This window comes from Eurypyga helias, unplaced genomic scaffold (assembly GCF_000690775.1).
Source record: "Eurypyga helias isolate BGI_N326 unplaced genomic scaffold, ASM69077v1 scaffold42075, whole genome shotgun sequence".
NCBI classification, from domain to species: Eukaryota; Metazoa; Chordata; class Aves; order Eurypygiformes; family Eurypygidae; genus Eurypyga; species Eurypyga helias.
In genome coordinates this window covers 1-12448 of record NW_010250276.1, presented here as the reverse complement: position 1 = coordinate 12448, position 12448 = coordinate 1, and the positions used below count along the sequence as shown (strand labels likewise).

General features: G+C 41.5%; 1 protein-coding gene across 1 annotated transcript; it reads left to right on the top strand.

The window, feature by feature from the left end:
• Positions 1-427: 427 nt before the first annotated feature.
• On the top strand, positions 428-9984 carry LOC104502526 (solute carrier organic anion transporter family member 1C1-like; the record flags this gene model as incomplete). Its single annotated transcript, XM_010151635.1, has 8 exons — positions 428-556; positions 3907-4048; positions 4861-4993; positions 5596-5717; positions 6658-6804; positions 7876-7974; positions 8703-8945; positions 9820-9984. Coding segments are annotated over exons 1-8 (1180 nt in total), but the record flags the coding sequence as incomplete, so codon positions are not given.
• Between the last annotated feature and the right edge of the window lie 2464 nt (positions 9985-12448).

Genomic DNA, 12448 nt, shown 5'->3' with positions numbered 1-12448 from the left:
AGATATATGGGAAATTCAGAGATCAGCTCTGAGAAATCTCTGCAGACATGGTCACATCTAGAAAAGTGATCTTACATATAGGCTCCAGAAATGTTTAAAACGTTAACAAGGCTCATTTAGTCTGTCATTAATGCTTGGTCAGATGTTCAATGAAATCACATTGGTGATAGCTAGAGAATGAAGATGATGACTGCTTGCTGAGTATGACTTAATCTTCATTATCATAGTCAAGTGAATTGCAAATTTCCATAATTAAACATCCAGTGCACTGGTCAGATTCTGTTGTAAAGTTTGATAATTGCTGTCGTAGGGGAAAACAGTACAGCGGGGTGTTGCTGTCACATGACAAGCTTTTGAGGCTGAGCTAATGGGATGCCCTTTTAAAATGTTCTCCATGTTTTCTGGTTTAGAGGCAGGAGATACCATCATGGAGATTTCATCAAAAGAAAATACTCGGTTTTTTTCAAACAACACAATCCTGCCTGTTGACCGAACTTCATTCAAATCTGAATCTTCTGCATCCAAGGAAAAACAGTCATGTTGTGGAGGTATAAAGGTAGAGTATGAGTTTTTGAATATTCCAATAGGGACTTAAAAAGCTCTTTTTTTCTGGTGAACTATCCCTTTTTCAGTTCTGATTTCAGTTCTGAGTCAGTATGAAATTATTGAAGGTATTTCTAAGTCAAAAAAAGTCATCTTCAAATCTGTGTTTGGCAGTGTTCGAATATAACTTCTCGGTTGAGTCTTGTGTGTTATGGAATCTTCAGGGGTCAACCTGAGAGGTCACTATATCTTCCTTATGGCATCACCCTGTTTTCCTGAATTTAAGAATATCAGCACACAGGTACCACAGGCAGCCGTTAGTACAGGTTGCTTTTTTTCAGGTTGTAGCCACGGTAGATTTATGGGCTCTGAAAAATAATCTTTATATTATGGTATGTGTGTTTTGAGTGCTATATTATTAAAGTATTATTGTAATATTCCTGATTTGAGAGAACTCTGCGTGAGGTGACTTTGAAACGAAACTGCAGAAGTATCACTGCTCTATCTGCATTTATCTCACCATGAGAGGTACTTCCTCGAGGCGATGGAAGCTCCCTGCTTCAAGCCTTGTAATGCAGCTGTACCTATGTGATAGTAGGACTGCTGCACCTTGGAAGATCATTCCTCCTTGGGGTACAGGAGGCAGCATGTTGCTTCGCCTACTGTCTCTACCTGCTTTCCAAAGCCAGGCTGTAAAATGCTGACACTCTTTTGGGTGAGGTCTCAATAAATCACCATACAACAGTGAGATGAGATAATTTGAATGATGTGAAAAATGAGTCTTTGGCCTTGCCCAGTTCTTTTCATCTTGCACAGTCTTTATTTCTGTGGGTTTTCCTCACACACAAGCACACATACCTACTTTCAGATACTGATCCAGCTCCCAAGACAGTCAATGACTTCAGCAATAGTTGACCTGAAGCCTATAAATTAAGCAAAGCAATTAAGATAGTGTGGGATTAATTGAGCCTGATGACTGCTACAAAAATATTTTGACTCCTGAATATTCTTGATTTTGTCTGATCCTGTAAAGACCCAGAAATGGGGTCCTGTTTTGAAATAGATGAGATATATTAATTAAATTTGTAGCATAATAATAATTCTATCACTGTTCCTCCATTTGCTGCAACAATAATCCGATTCCCTCATTGAATAAACCTTCAGTCACAGATTAGCCAGTCAGGAATCATCTTCTTAGGTCCAAAAATAGAAAATCAATAATATTTCAGCTCCATTTCTTTCTGTTCAAAAAATCTGTGTCTTCCAGGAACTCAAACCACTATGATTAACTTATTCCAGTAGGGACGTAGAAACCCTCTTTTTTTATGGTGAACTCACCCTTTCTCAGTTCAGATCATGTTTTGATGAGTCAGTATGAAATTATTAATGATGTTTCCAAGTCACAAAAAAGTCTGCCTCAGACCTGTATTTGCCCAACGTGTTACCAGAACAATATGCAGATTCAGCAGGCTCTTGTTTACCAATTATCAGCCTTCCCATGTGTTCAAATTGCCTTTATTAACCAGAAAGATAGGGAGAAATAGTTACTTACAGTCACTGGCAATTCACAGAAGAATGTGAAATCATGTGCACCTTTGTGTCCCAGCTCTAACCTGGGAGCATTTTTCCACCGCTGCACGCAGTCTCCATCTCCCTCCTGGGACAGAGGCAAAGTCAGTAGAAAAACTGCCAAGGAAGGAGACATTTGAAGTTCTAGTTTTATCTATACGATTTTCCTGTGAAAGATCATGTTTGCTTTCAAATTTCTATTTAAAATCCGAGGGCAAAACACACAGAAAATGTAATATATTCTGGTAATATTTTTACTAGCAAGCTCTTTGAGAGCCCTTGCTGTGGGACATAAGAACCAGATGCTGTTTATTTACCCACAAGTGTTTCTGAAGGAGGAGTAACCAGCACTGGATAAAGTGTGTGGAATGTGACTATTTGAACCTTAACACGAGCATTTGCGTTCAACAGTGATGCCAGTGTTATTACCAATGTGCCTTGTCAAATGAGATGTTGTAAGGAGTATTGCACTGGAGGTGAGTACATGGCTTCAGAGCACCCGTTTACGGCAAGCGTGATTGCTCAGAGGTGTAGGACAGGGTCTAGACCTCGCTTTATACAAGACATGACTGTGTCTTTTAATTTCTGGTTTAGGGTTTGGTGGGTTTTTTAAAACACCCTTTATAAAGAGCATGCCTATATATGCATATATATATATATATATATTCAGTCAACACAACTTGTCTCTGAAGGTAGAAAGCAATGTTTTAGTCTCCAGGACCAATTGCATGGTGTGTGAGTATCCCTGGAGCTCCTAAACTCACTAAGGCTTCATTCAGTGAAGACAAATACAGGCAATAGCTTTGCGGGAGTGAAACAGTTGATGCTAAGGACCCTGTGCTCCTTCTACACACATTTCAGGGTGAGGAGTTATTTCAGACCAGCTCTGAAGGTAGAAAGCAATGTTTTAGTCTCCAGGACCAATTGCATGGTGTGTGAGTATCCCTGGAGCTCCTAAACTCACTAAGGCTTCATTCAGTGAAGACAAATACAGGCAATAGCTTTGCGGGAGTGAAACAGTTGATGCTAAGGACCCTGTGCTCCTTCTACACACATTTCAGGGTGAGGAGTTATTTCAGACCAGCTCGTCTCATCATTCCATTGGCTGTTGAAGTCAATGTAATGCCTTTCTGGAATGCATCTTCCAGTTTAATTTTGTGTAAAAGGGATTCAGTCTGCAGAGTTGCAGTATGTACCAAAGTGCAGTGAAGGGGGTGGAAGTTTCATTTCCCAAGCCCGCTCCTGATTCAGACTAACATACTAAAACACATATATTGATAACTAAGAGAACACAACTGCCTCTGCAAAACAAAAGGACGAGAGAGGTTTGCCCCTTAGCAAAGTGCAGCGTGCACTCAAAAGTGAATGCAAGAGATCTGCTGGGGAATGCACGAGCCTAAAGGAGAATTTCTGGGCAGGTCACTGTTCAACTCATGAAGCCATCTAGCAGGAGGCACCCTGGGCTTCAGTGGGAACAGCTGGCCAAACCAGGACTCTCAAATACAGACAATTGCAAAAGCCTAAGTTAAAAAATGCCACACGACTTGCCTCCCCATCGAGCCACACTTAACATTTACCCTTACCGTTATTGTGAGAGAGATCAGGAGGGTGATAGATGTCTCTGTCCTTCGAAGCATCAGTAGCTTTGGCATCTATCTGAAATCAGAGGTGTCTGATAGCACGTTCAGTTCATATCATTATTGGTATGGGAAATGTAAAAATTGTTTTAAAATAATTCATACAATAAAGCCTGCTGTACTGCCTGTTTTTAATCACTGTCAATTTCTTTCACAGATATTTCTTGGTGCATTGTCTTTTGTTTATTTTGCTAAAGCACTGTCAGGAAGTTATCTAAAAAGTACTATCACACAAATAGAAAGAAGATTTGATATCCCTTCATCTTTGGTTGGCGTTATTGATGGCAGTTTCGAAATTGGTATGTGCTGTAGAAACCCAATTTTATTTTGGAAAAAAAACAGTGGTGTAAATTTGTTGTGAAAAATGATTGTGTGAATCTCTTTGAACCATTAAAACTGAGCAAGATTCACCATGACTGCCAGTATGATTACGCTGGATAGGATGGAGTTCTTAATACAAGCAATTTAGCATAGTTCTAAATATTTTGTCATTTAATAAGCTTAGTGTCTGGCTAATTAATATCAATAGAAATTTTGAGTGTTGAATGAGAATTCACTTCTGCAGATTGCAGCTTTCACTCTCCTTTTGTCAGCAATCCACCTCCCCCACAAGTGTTTGCCCTTCGTGATTTATTAAGCAGCAAGAGTACAAACCTCTAGCTATAATCTGTGTTCATTGTCCAGTCCATCCCCTTCCCTCTTGCACTAAGGTTTCCAGCAAGACCTGGTCTCTTACGCTTTTGGGTTACTGAATTTGTCTTGGGGGTGTTCAGTGAGCTGTGGTGTTCATGGAAATCAATTCATAGCCTAAAAAAAAAAAGAAAAAAAAGCTCTGTTTGATTCCTTTTCTTGCTGCCCTGCTTATTTATCACTTCAGACAGCACAGTCTTTCTCTTTTCCAGCTGCTTAACCAAAAGTTTATATCATCTTCTTATCACAAAAGGCATAGGGCTTCTGTAAGAATGCTTGGAAAGAGGGAGAAACACCAACCCCATGCAATCAGACCTCTTCCACTGAAATCCCTGCCTATACCACACACTAGGAATCATTATTTTGGGGGATCTCTTATCAACAAGCCATAAAACTCAGTTTTCCTTTTGTACTCTCAAAGGGAACCTCCTAATCATAATTCTTGTAAGCTACTTTGGAGCGAAGCTTCACAGGCCAAGAATAATTGGAGTAGGCTGCTTAATTATGTCAGCTGGAACATTCCTGATTGCGATGCCCCAGTTCTTCATGGGACGGTAAGCACAAAGTGATTGGTATTTTCCAACCAGGCTATGCACCCTGAATGTTAGCTCGCTGAAAGATTTAGGCATTGACTGTGAAGATGCCCATAGAGATAGGCATATCTGGATGTGGTTGCTCAACTTAGGGTTTTTTTTATTTATGAAAAAAATATATATTTAACATATATGCTACTTTCAGTTTTAATGAACTTGTCCTTTTATGAGTCTGTGATCTTGGTGGGCCACATTCTGACCCAGTTTAAGAATTATTGAACCTTCAGTAATGAAGTGATGAGTAAACTCAGGAAGACAATCTGAATATCAAGCACAAGCCAGAGGATACACCTACTATCTGATAATCTCTTAGTACAGATTCATGCATCACAGCAAAGTGCCTGTTAAACTGGAATTCATCACTATGACACGAAGAGAAACAAAGGGACAATTTCCAGTCTCAACTGAGTTCCATTTATCCCCTGTAAAGCATCACTGACAGCACTGGATGCAGATGAACTTTGCATTTAAGTTGTATGGGCCTAACTGCCATGGTGGTAACAGATCTGTTTGCTTTTTTTTACAAGTTAGGACAGTAAAAATCAACTTTGGTTTGTAAACAGATACCGCTATGAAAGATTCCCTTCCAACGTCAATGCGACTGTTAGCATCTCGCCATGTCTGCAGGACAAAAGCCAAACTCCGCTCTCAGCCTTGGAAAAATCTCAAGCAAAACTAAATGCAGGTGAGAATGATCTCTGGGAAATATTGTGATCAGCACACTAAAATACATCAGAACTCTCATGCAATTGTTTATTAGGATGCAAAAATGTAATAAATGGGATTCAGATGAATCTCTCACATAGAAAAGCCAGGTCTACTGGCTGAGACAGTAGACTGACTGAGACAAATTTATTAAAAATAATTATATAACTGCCGCTGCCCACTGACAAGAGTGTTTTCAGTCTGCAGCCTTTCCTCCAGCCTTGCTGTCTCCTCCACCAACTTTCTGCAGCTTTATGGCTTGTAGATACACCAATCTCCCATGGGGACCTTGGTAAATCATGGTCTTCCCTCTGCTGGGAAATGTGATTTTAGATCCTCAGCTCCCTGGAAATAGCTGCTTGGATCTCCCAGCCTACAGATATCTCTTCTTGTTTCTCTCCCTGCCCGCTGACCCTGTTTGCACACCACAAAGCTGTCTCCTCTCTGGCTCCGTTGAGCTCCTCACGAGCAAGGAGCCTTCCTCCCCAGTGCCTGGCCATGAATGAGCTGTGGATGAGCAAATCAAACCCTCTATATGTCACAGACATGCGTGTTTGCATCGTCATACCTGTGGAATAGATGTGACTGGTAGTGTTCATTGTTGTCACAGCTTCCCATATTTTTCCATTAGGAGATCCCAGGTCTGGTTAGAAGGAAGTGAAAAAGGTTTCTAAAATGGGATGTGGTGACAAATTTATAAAACTGGCCAACTTGTAATACCTTTGACTGAAGCAGTTCATGCTAAACGTGTGTCCACCTCAAGCTGATTGGGCTAAAATTGCCATCCCCACACCCCACAAAACATTTTCCACAGTTTTCATAATGGTTTTCCCACATTGGAAGTATTTTAGAAGTCCTGTGCATTGTGTCAAACTGTTATGAAAAACACATCATTGTTTTCTCTCTTGTGATGCACCCAGGATGTGAAAAAGAGGCAGGCTCTTCCATGTGGATCTATGTTCTACTAGGGAATCTTTTGCGTGGAATAGGTGAAACTCCTATCCAGCCTCTGGGAATTACATACATAGATGATTATGCCATTGAAGAGAATGCTGCCTTATACATTGGTAAAATAATTTTTTTTTCCTGATGATTTTTTCCCCAGCGGAAACTGAGTCACACTGAATAATGGAATGAGTGTTATTGAACTAACTTGCCCTGATTGTTTTGTTTGCATAATTTCCAATATTAAAGTTTATTTAACAGTCATGTACGCTCAAGGGACCAAGTTTCCCTTTAATTATACCAGCACAGTTCCATTATCTTAATTTGAGGAAAGAATTTGACCTTAGGTTCCTGCTGTTACCCTAATCTTCCTAATTCTTCTGGATGTGGACTGCTGAGCCTCTGTGCACATTCAGTTCTCTGGAAAATGATAAAAAAACATGTACTCTTTAAAGTACTTAAAATAGAATTTCAGCAGGCCCTCAAAACATTCCCTCCAGATTCAGGTAGAATTATAAATAGTGCTGAGGCTTTAAAAACTTGGTATCACTTTTTTCTCGTGTTCATTGTCTGAAAACCTCTGCACATTCACCTCAAATATTACCAGAAAAGTCCTTCACCATCAACATTTTGTCTTGACAAGTTTTGCAGCCTGGCAACAGGGAAAAACTCAGATTTTCTCTGTAAAAGAGTCAGTCTTCCCAGATTTCCAGATCAATTTTGAAAATTCAAAATATTCAGAAAGTTTGGCTGAGGGCGTATTGAAACGTGTTAATATTGGGTACCAAAGTAAAGGGCCTATGACAGCTTAAAGTGATCACTTCACTTAAATGGTTGGCACTTGCTTTCCAGTTACTTTAATCTAGAGTTTCCAGCAATTAAAGATTGATGCTGTTACTGAGTTTAGGCCATTAAGTTCCCTGACCTTTTTTCCGTGGGGATGAATTTCACTCTTTAATTGGTTGACAACAAAAAAAGTGTCAATGTAGTGATGGAAATTTTTTTCTTGGCTTTTTAATTCTTGAAAATGTTCTAACTTTTGTAACCAATGTGCCAGACAGCAAAGGTTGGCTCAGTATTTTAAGGCTGTACCACTTGTTACCTGTGACATGCCATACTTTGCTGTTAAGTGCAGCGAGAACCAGTGCTCTTTTTAACCCAGGAGTGTAACAGTCCCCTGTTTTCTGTTGCAGGCTGCGTACAGACAGTTGCAATCATAGGGCCAATATTTGGCTTTCTTCTAGGATCCCTGTGTGCCAAACTTTATGTTGACATTGGCTTTGTAGATCTGGGTAAGTCAGAAAACTCACGTTTTAAAAATTCAGTCAGGCTCCAAAATGCCTATTTAAGGCCAAGAACTATCTAGTTACCTAGACTATAGGGGGCTGGCGGGGGTAGAGCAATGAAAAGGAGGACAGCAGTGCAATGCCCCATGCAGAAAAGGCTGGCAAGAAGGATGGGCATGGAGGACATAGGAGGCCTGACCCTTCCTCAGCCCCAGCAGACATGCAGCTGGTGCCCCCCAGGAGGTGCCCTGATGAGGAGGCTCTGGGGGGACAGCAGGCACCAGGAGGAGGCAGGACTGAGGCTCGGGATCCTGATGAGAGCTGTGCACGTGCAGTTTGCAGTATGCTACATTGCCTAGAATAGCAGTCTTGCAATGGGTACCAGGGGTCCTGATTGCCTTTCTCCTGGGAAAATATCTTTCCACACCGTTTTTCCCTGGAATTTTGTGCAGAGCAGCCTGACAGGGAGCAAGTGCATGGCCACCTGGACTACCCCATGTCTTGGGCCTTGCAGCTTTGCTGGGGATGTGCAAGCTGCATGATTGGGGACCCTGAGGTGTTGGGGAAGGCTGCTGCTGTGTCACAGGAATCACCAGGTCCCTATTGCCTCCCTACAATTGCTCCTGTAAGACCAACAGACACCCAGCACAGCTAAACCTGGGGAGGTGGGGGTGGACTCCTCTGGAGAAAGACCCTGCAAAGGGCCTGTTTCTCCTTTTTTTGGCTTTCTCCAGACAGTGTGACCATAACTCACAAGGACGTGCAGTGGGTGGGGGCCTGGTGGCTGGGCTACTTAATAGCAGGTGTGATCAGCGTTCTGGCCGGCATCCCCTTCTGGTTCCTGCCCAAGCACCTCCCGAAACCAGAGGGCAGAAAGGACTCCAGTACCTCTTCTGAGCAATCAAAGTTCATCACTGAGGATAACAGGGACCAACACAAATCTTATCAGCAAGTGAAGATTGCTGAGATGGCAAAAGGTAAATCACTAGAGTTTCTCCTGACCTTTGAGTCTTTCTCTCACTAATTTTTATACTTTAAAACTTTGTACTCTCTGAGGTCATTTTCTAATATCATATTTTAATGGCCTCAGAATTACTGTTTCCCCTCAGCTGTCATTCTCCACCTAACTAGTATGCACAAAAAGGGTCTTTTCATGGTTCCCTGGACCTGCTCTTGAATGCAGAATTTCTCCATCTGAGATTTTAAAAATTATGCTAGTGGCCCAGCAAATATCATGAAACTGCAAAATCTTTTCAGTCACACATAGTGACTGTTGCAGAAGTAAGGGTCAAAAAAATCTCAGTTTTTTGCTAAACCTTTTTCTTTAAGATCATGCATTAGAAAAACACATACGGCATCTGATCTGAATAAGGATGGGCACAGACTAGACACTGTATTTTAGGAGGTTATCTGGATTTACACAAGATGTTTTGCACAATTGCATTTCCTTGACCCTACTTTGCCAAAAGTATTTTCGCTCAGTACTTCAATCTGTAACATACTGTGTCTGTGCTTCCTGTGAGCTGTGCTGAGCACTGTCTACCCCCAGAATTAAGCTAAAAGATGCTGTGGCTGTTGAGGACACATGGAAACCACATCAGTCCTGATTTATGATCAAAAGAAGATATATGAAACAAGCTACCTCTTCTGGGAAATTGATGCTTAGTATTTTGCTCCCTGTTCCCACATCCAGAAATGGGGGAGCTCTTAGGAGCATCATGGAACTTCATGGATTCCTTCTGAAATGTTCTGCAGTCCTTCGTTGGAAGGTGAAAACATGTCGCAAAGCATTATTCAAAGCACTTATTCTCTCTCTGGCCTGGTTGTCATTTCTGCCATTTTGTCTTGCAGACTTCTTGCCGTCGCTGAAGAACCTCTTTGGGAATCCAGTTTATATTCTGTATTTGTGTGCAAGTATCATTCAGTTCAATTCTTTAATTGGCATGGTGACATATAAGCCAAAGTATATTGAACAACAGTATGGGCAAACATCTTCAAAAACTAATTTTGTTATAGGTAATGCTCTATCTTTTTCTTGCTATCTTAAAAATTGACATTTTGGGAGTAGCATGTACATACATATAGGGAAAACTGGATTGCTTTAGGTTACAATCATTTCTTCCCCTTTCTTGTCTGGCTTGAACTAGTAGCTCATGGAGGTAAGCTATTTCATTTCTGCTTCAGCACTCGTTAGGTCTGAGTTTATCTATACAAAGTTACTGAGAAAGATTTCATGATTTGATACCTTATTTCCCATTTTACTGAAAATTTGAAATTAATGTATGTACAGCACAAGACAATAATTGAAAAGAGAATTAATTTAAAAATACTTTACATAAATTTGTCATCACACAGATCTGTTCCCTTGCTGGCTTCCCATTTATTTCAGCAAAATGAGGATCAACTCTGTGAGTGCTAAAGGACTGACCATAAAGTAGCTGTGATATTGCCAGTGTTTTCTTGCTTTCTGAACTGGTTGGTATGAAATAAAAGGAAGTCAGAGTCATATCAGAGAGTACACAATACGTGTGTAAAAACATAATATTATCTCAGTGTGATGTTGGTGAAGCAAAAATAGTTACTTCTGCCCTAACTTTACCTACTAGCCTTTGTCTATTGAGAAGCTCATCTCCCAAGCCCTCCCACGCAGCACAAGAGAGGGAGAAGGAGGACACTGCTTCTGCCTTTGGGTGCCGAGGTGGCCATTTCTGGAGATGTCTTCAGGATGGTGAACTCCACTGCCCAGCGGCTGATCCTGCATGCGGGCTTGGGTTCCCTTCCTGAGGTCCAGGGTTTCAATAGCATTAGACAGCAAAGAGGTTTACATCTATCCAATACAGAGGGAACTGCCTTGTTTCAGAGCAGCATTAGTTGCACAGCAACGGAGGTATATATATGCAGAAAAGCTGTATTGATCCATTGTGCTATGTTAATTCCTTGAAGATAGAAGCTGGAATTTCCTGGCACCAAACTTCCCAAAGCAAGGAGAAATCTTCAAGCGTAGTCGATGGCCAGAGAAAGTCCAGAAAACAATCCCTACATTCAGTACAGTACTTCTTATTCCTTGTATTTAAAGATTTTCTGGAGCTAAGCTTTCAGGTATGTGCAAACTGAGTGAGGATTAAGATCCATCTGATTTCATAGAGCGTAGGGACTGCATCCAACAGAGAATGTGTGACGGCTTGGCTAGGGAAGGATCCTGGCTGAGTGGCCATCCCTCCAACAAGGTGTTTTTCCTTCCTCCTTTTCCCTTCTGTCCCAACCCACCCTTGCTAAGAAAGCTGAGGGCTGACTAGGATTAAGAGTGTCAATTCCCTTTCCCCTACCTCTTTTCCTATGTGGTCGTCTTCTTCTTTTTTTTTTCTTTTTAACAATTTCTGTCACAATCTCTCTGATAGATACCAGAACTGTCAGAGTTTGAAGCACTATTAAAATAAAATCAGCCAGAGGTCACAAGAGGGTATTTTTCAGTAAGTAAAATAGCTCCTGCTGTGTTTGTATGATTTCCCTTAAATACACACAGGTTGCTCCGGCCCCCCTCCACGATGCCAGTGTCAAGCAAGGGAGTTACTAGTAAGGCTGTGAAGCGAAGGCATGAGGGGTGCATAGAGGTGGGTAGGCAGGGTGTGGGTACTCTCTAGTGCATCACACAGCTCCCAGGTCCAATCTCAGTCCCCTCTTACAAGCAAAAGAGAACAGGAAACCTGTTATATAGTGACTTAATTTACATATGTTACACTTCGGATGCTGCGTCTAAATCCCATGGAGTACAACTTGCATGCATGTGCAAAGTGAAAAATGCCACCCAGTGGAGCTTCCTCAACCTCATCAGCACCTGAACTGGGCTCACGTGCTCCGCCAAGACACCAACTCCTGGGTTTGCCGGGTGGAATAAGGCTTTGTCTAACATCATACATGCCTACCAGCATCTCTTCTAAGCACTGACTGGTATCGTAGGTACAGGTGGATCAAACACTGACTCAGGCCAGAAATTTGCAGGATCCCAGCGTACTTCTTAGCAGGCAGAGTAGACTAATGTCATAAAGTGATGGTTTATACCAAGTCATTCAAAATCATGTTATAATGCTGCCAATCCCCTGAACAAACGTCTGCAACTTCACCTGCTATATGAATGCGTGAGTGCTTCGGTACTCGCTTGTGTTTTGTACGCTCGCTCTGCTCAGCACTGCTCAGGATCAGCATGAACTAAAAGCTGCAATCTGCATACGCAGCCCTGTGCAAGGCAGGGATTTAATGAGCTGGAACTGACTGGTAAAGCTGGGAAAACCATTTTCAGTAGCAGTGAAATCCAGCAAAGGGCACGTTGCTTGACTGTACAGTATCATTTACAGTGGTCTCCGTTTACATCTTTTTGCATGTGCTGAATGGGATTTTTTTGGTCTTGTTGTCCATGTCTACCCATATGGACACTGCTTTGAGTAAAGCTGTTCAGCCGATTAATGGTCTCACAATTTGACAT